This window comes from Bolinopsis microptera, unplaced genomic scaffold (assembly GCF_026151205.1).
Source record: "Bolinopsis microptera isolate Bmic1 unplaced genomic scaffold, MBARI_Bmic_1.0 sca116, whole genome shotgun sequence".
NCBI lineage: Eukaryota > Metazoa > Ctenophora > Tentaculata > Lobata > Bolinopsidae > Bolinopsis > Bolinopsis microptera.
In genome coordinates this window covers 540-6937 of record NW_026971888.1, presented here as the reverse complement: position 1 = coordinate 6937, position 6398 = coordinate 540, and the positions used below count along the sequence as shown (strand labels likewise).

General features: G+C 38.0%; 2 protein-coding genes across 2 annotated transcripts; both read right to left on the bottom strand.

Annotated features, from left to right (window-relative positions):
* Nucleotides 1–409: 409 nt before the first annotated feature.
* Nucleotides 410–3847, bottom strand: LOC134825815 (histone-lysine N-methyltransferase PRDM9-like). The gene is made up of 7 exons (XM_063838016.1): nt 3774–3847; nt 3382–3597; nt 2486–3249; nt 1996–2202; nt 1641–1817; nt 1384–1500; nt 410–1212 (listed from the first exon to the last, which is right to left on the bottom strand). The coding sequence occupies exons 1-7, from the start codon at nt 3845–3847 to the stop codon at nt 410–412; spliced, it is 2358 nt and encodes a 785-aa protein (XP_063694086.1).
* A 1021-nt stretch (nt 3848–4868) lies between these two features.
* Nucleotides 4869–6158, bottom strand: LOC134825816 (uncharacterized; the record flags this gene model as incomplete). The annotated part of the gene is made up of 2 exons (XM_063838017.1): nt 4869–5863; nt 6022–6158. Coding segments are annotated over 2 exons (674 nt in total), but the record flags the coding sequence as incomplete, so codon positions are not given.
* Nucleotides 6159–6398: the final 240 nt, after the last annotated feature.

Here is a 6398-nt window from a genome sequence, read left to right as displayed (position 1 = left end):
TCATTGATTTATGATAAACATGCGAAATTAAAATTAGTGTATCAAACACAAGACGTGTAATAATTGTGAAGTTTTATTGGTATTTCTTTTCTTAACATAATTTTTCTTAACATAATATTACTGTCTAACTTTATTTATATCCAAGATGGCCTGGGTAACTCTGTCATTCTGGTGACATTAAAAATTGAACCGAAAATTTGTTTTTATTGATATTAGCTAATTAATGAAATTTTGTTAATTCATGGCTGCAGGTTGCTAGAAAAATAAATCAGCAGAAAAATGTTATCGAACAAGCAACACGCAATAAACTCTAATCATTAAAAGTGAGTTCGTCAATTCTAAAAGAATTGATTAACAATAACAATGACAAACATAATCTTATGATTATTTACCTCAAAATAATCAAGTTTTAACCAATCTTGCTTTTGCATGTAATTTCATGGTTGGTTTTGTTATTATTAAGACTGAAACTTTTATCACAGTATGAACATGAGAAGGGTTTCTCTCCCGTATGTATCCTCATGTGGGTTGTTAAACTACCTTTCCGAGTAAACCTCTTACCACACACACTACACTTGTGTGACCGCTCACCAGTGTGAGTAACAGAATGATTTTTAAGGTGATTTTGCTGTGCAAACCTTTTACCACAGTACTTGCACTCAAACCTTGAATCCAGCTCTGTGCTATGTGTTTGCTTGTGTCGTAGTAGAGTCGTTGCACTGTTAAATGACATAGGACAAATATCACATCTGTGTTTTAGTACTGGATGTTCTGTTCTGATATGATCATGCAGCTCCTGTTGGGAGGCCATCCTTACACCACAATGCTTGTACTGACACTTGTACGTCTTGTTAGTGTGGTGTTGGTAGATGTGAGTAGTGAGCTTCTTCTTCTCAATAGCAGCGTAGTCACAGTGTGTACACTTGTACTGCTTGTCTCCCGTGTGTGTTAACATGTGTTTCGCGAGATCGTATTGGCGATCAGTCCTATATTTACAGTAAGGACAGCTGTGTCTCGCTACCTTATCGTGTACTGTCCTAATGTGTTTAGTTAAGGTACCCCTCTCAGCAAACATCTTCCCACACCTTTCACACTTGTGTACTTTTTCTCTGCTTGATACTCCTCGAGTTCTCCAACAAGTGTGTCTCTCCAGCTCTTGCTGCGTCTTAAACAGCTTCAGACAACCAGTTGCAGTACAATGATATTCTTGTCCTATTTTGAAAGGTAGTTACTTAATACTAATAGTGAGATGTAATTACCATACTCTCCTTGCAGCCAAATTCCCAAGATTGAATAATTAAATTTAACATTTGTAGAAAACTCGTGATGATTAATTCTGGGAAAAGTTTCGACCACTAAATAATAATAAGAAGTTAATCTTACCAGTGTCAAGATCAGTTTGCAAAGAATATCCTAATTCTTCGAAATAGTCCTCTCCGTAGAATACTAGTAATTCCTCCCCCAACCCAATAGGCTTATACGAATAATACTGTATTCCACCTAGTAGATTATTATCTTTATTTCAGGAATGCTAACAATGAACACTGAACAATGATCCAGGCCCCCAATTATGCCCCATACTGAAGAATAAGTGCACCATATCATACCTGGGATATTTCTAACTAGGACGTTCTCCTCACATTGACCCCGAGCACAGTTAACAAACCGTAACCAGTTGCTAGCCCTGTGACTCGCCCCGTCCAGGTAGATTACATCTCCGTCCTGACTCACAGCCCGCCACGAATACCCACTCTCTTTATCTGCAGACTCTAACTTCTTGTACTCTTTCTCAGATACTACCTTTCCTTTGTAGTTACCTGATAAATGATAATGTGAATATCAGATGTTGTTTTATTTTGTTCTTGAATGAGTGAACACAAGATCTTAAATCAACACCTTCAAAAATTGTGAATAAAAGGTTGGATTAAACAGGTGCCCCCTACAAAATGGTGGCAAAAAGAATGATAGTAATTCTCAATAAAACAAATAACTAACCCAATATACTTCCTGGTTCAATAAACAAAGTCGCAAATACTCCATTTCCAGCTCTAGGAATTGTAGATTCTTTTATTTCAATACAACTTGGTACTGGGAAGTTAGCTGTTTTCTTAGTTCCAGGTTGGGTGATATCTTCTAAACAAGGGAGTAGAGGACCATGTAGTCCACATTCTCCTCTCACATAATCTTTACACTGCCAGCAAACTGCGGATATTTATATAAAGATTCTTTAATAATTATGATAAGATACATTCAACAAACATTGTGGGCCAATGGGGCAAACACCATCCATAGTTTAGGGGCAGTTTAGCATCATTTACTGCCACGCAGGATACTCTAATTCCCTAATTTGGCATTTTGATGCGGATTTAAAAGTTATTTGCACACCATAGCGCAGTTCGATGTGAAATGACTGATATTCTTTACAACCAGTAAGATCGAATTTGGCAATGAAAAAAAGTTGACTGTCATATCCGCAGTAACTTACAATATTCAGACTGTAAGACCTCCTCCAGATCTTCGATATCATCACGATATATGACCCCCTCTTTAGCAAGTCTAGGAGGGTTACTGCGTCTATTTTTAGACACTTCTCCTGCAGCTACTTGGAGTTGGGGAACTGGTGTGGTGAGATCTTCATCTCTAGTGATTTTATCTGTTCCACTAGTATTATCTGTTTGAGAAACAGAGGCCAGTGCTTGTGTTTCTGTTATTTTCTCCGAGCACACTAGTTCAGCATTATCTTCTTTATCCTCGTCAAACAGACTCAGCAGATATCCATCATCCAACATTCCTAGATATTCGAAATCATCTATCTCTTCCTCTTTCTTCTCAGAGTCAGGTGCTGTCTCAGGTAACCAATAGGAAGGACGAGGAATATTGTCAATATTCTCGTACACTTCTCTGTTACTAAGGATAGTGGGGAGTTTCTTTGTTTGTGTAACAGAGCTGGAACTGATATCAGACCCAATCAAGTTTCTACCACCTGGTCTGTCACCAGTTCTAACATCATCTGATTTGTTGGTTTCACTATTTCTATGAGAACTGTTACTCGTACTGGGAGTTTCCCTATCACTAAGTTCAATATCGCTACAGGATGGCTGGTTGGCATCAAGGTGGGATGTCACTATTCTTCCATCGGAACGTGGTATGGTACTATAGTTAGTTCTCCCTTTAACTTCGGTGTCCTCATCATCTAGCACAGTGATTCTGTCCATATCTTTGAGCACCTCCTTCACCTTTTTATTATACCTGGAAGATGGACAATTAAATTGTTAGCAATTATATGTACAATTCACTAGCACTATGCCATTATTCAAAATGCAGAAACATTTTATGTGGTCATTAATTTTGAGAGCAGAACAGGAAAGAGATAAAACTTACTCCTCCTGGGTCATGCTATCATAGTCGTCATACAAGTCTAGTGCTCGATGGAGACAACCATCAGTCGGATCCTTGATAATTCTACCATACTGATACTGCTCCTCCTCGTCTTCAGACACATCTTCCTTATCCTTGTCTGACATGAGATCTTTGTAGAGATCAGGGGGCAGCTCAATTCTCTCATCATCTGAGGATTCTGAGTACTCTGAGTTCTCCCTGAATAGTAGTTACTATTAGACAATTCATAGCATTACTATTTACTAAGTAGAAGTAACAAACTTAATCAGGAGTCAGAACTTTGATTAAGGTTTTTGCGAGGAAGCAACACACGTAATCTATAGCGCAACCAAAATTATTTAATTATATAATAAGGTAAGCAAATAATTACTAACATGTCCTCCAGGAACTTTTCCCAGCCCCCAGGATAAGTTTCGCAGGTAATTTTATAAAACTCCTCATCAGACATTTAAAGAGAGTCTATGTTAGCCTCACATATTTCATGTGTATACTCTGGGTTTTCTGCGATCAGTTTACACACATCTACAGGACCATCTCTGAGATGAGAGGTTAGATTCTTGTTAACAAGTAGATCTTGTAGTGCTGGTATAGACTCCGGTTCTGAGTGTAGAAACATCTCCAGTTCCTCCACTTCTGGAGCTTCAGCTTCTTCGTTTACAAGCTGAGTAACTTGTCTTACTTCTACACATTCCACACAATCCACCTGTTCTACTTTGATATTATGTTTCTGACTTCCTCTTATCTTATTTCTGCTCTTTTGAGACTTATTCTTTTTCTTGGGTGATTTCCTCTGCTTATTAACTACTGGACTATCTTTGTCACTGTCTGAGTATCTCTCAGAAGGATTCCTGGGGTCCGTTTTAACTTCAACCTCGAGCTTTATAAGACCTTCTTCCTGCTGCTTCAGCAACGTCTCATCTGTAAAGAAGTAGATATGTTGAATAAGAAAACCAATATTATAAGAAATTTATTTTCTAAATTTCATTAGAGTCAAAAAATACGGTTCATATTTGAACTGTCTCTAACGAACACTGTCACTATGAGAAAAGGAAACTTCATTTACATTAAAATCCATAAAAACCAAACTATAATTATAAATGAAGATGAAACGCACACTCTGAGTAGGCTGAGGTATGTTCCTCCCATTCTTTAGTCCGGTAACATTCCAGAGGTTCATCTAGTGTCATAAAACCGAGTTCAACTAGTTTATCTCTGTTATCTCTTATTCTTTTATATCTTCTGAGACTGTGTTCACACACCCCTCCGCAGTACCGGATACCTTCAAATAACTTCCACAGTGACATTGTGTTCTAATACCAAGTTATCAGTTAGTTTATTTTATTGATGAAGTTAGGACTTAGGATAGCATAGGATATAAAGATCTGGGAGAAACTTGATAAGTCTATGGTGAATACTAAATACGCGTCAGAAATCAATCTTAATTATTTGAGATGAATAAAACTACGCAGTGAAAAGTTTCAATATGATAATGTAAGGTTAGTTTAAGCCAATATATAAAGATAAACATCATGAACAATGAACATACCATACATTTTCGACTTATAATTAATAAACTCTAAATATTTAATAAAATTATATTTAAATTAACAGCCCAAAAATCTAAATCTATAACTACAATCACTAACGAGCTCAAATACTACTAAGAGGTGACGTAAGATGATTATTGCAGTTCATATCTTATAACTGCGTTTCAATCTGACCACGTATATCACGCGAGTGCGGTGAGTTGTGACATATTGTGACTGGTGCAGTGAGACATTAGATAAATTGAGATAAAGTACAATGATTGACTATGACATAGTTTAAATCAATTGGGTGTTGTTTTAGACATGGGTAAGAGTTTTTACTGTCTTGACAGTTGACATTGTTTTCGTTTTCATTCCACTTTGACGCTGTCTTTTCTTTATCATTTTTCTTGCTTATCGGGGCAGCTGGGGGCAGCACTGTCACTGGGAGCAGAAGCTTCTTGCTCATCAGGGCAGCTGGGGGCAGCACTGTCACTAGGGGCAGAAGCTTCTTGCTCCTTGGAGTGGCTGGGGGCAGCACTGTGACTGGGGCCAAAAGCTTCTTGCTCCTTGGAGTAGCTGGGGGCAGCACTGTGACTGGGGCCAAAAGCTTCTTGCTCCTTGGAGTAGCTGGGGGCAGCCCTGTGACTGGGGGCAGAAGCTTCTTGCTCCTTGGAGTAGCTGGGGGCAGCCCTGTGACTGGGGCCAAAAGCTTCTTGCTCCTTGGAGTAGCTGGGGGCAGCCCTGTGACTGGGGGCAGAAGCTTCTTGCTCCTTGGAGTAGCTGGGGGCAGCCCTGTGACTGGAACCAAAAGCTTCTTCCTTCTTGGAGTAGCTGGGGGAAGCTGTAACCTTTTGTAAGGAAGCTGTAACCTTTTGTAAGGATTTTGATGGTTTTTTAACATGCAAACAATAGGCTTCGTACACTTGACCGCTCTGCTGAAATCAATAATACATATGATATCAGATCAAACTTAATCAACAACACTGCCCAATTTATCTTCAAATTTCCCCCTCGCCAACCAAGACTAAATAAAGTAAATTTCAATTGTGATCACTTAACATTTATATAAATAATGGAAGTAGAACGTTTTTACCTCATACTCTTGCTTTGCTCCCCAATCTAGGACTATGTCATTATCTGGCACATTACTTTCTCTTTCTTTTTCACTTCGTATTGGTCTGTCACTTTGTATTGCTTTGTGAGCCTCAGGACTTACAAGTATCTCTGAACCTGCAAGAAGTTTTGGATAAATTTATAATATCTTTTATTTCTAAATAGGTCAGAAAATTTTTAAGGTTTCTTTTGCGGAAGTTTTGGCTACTGCCGTTGTGGTTTATTTATATTTTATATTTTAGATTTTAGAGCTTTTAATCAGTCTCAATTTATGGTTACTTGAACACAATTGATAGAGTCGTATAATAAGCCTTCAAATATAATAATACTTCCATTAATTCATTAAATAGATACCTT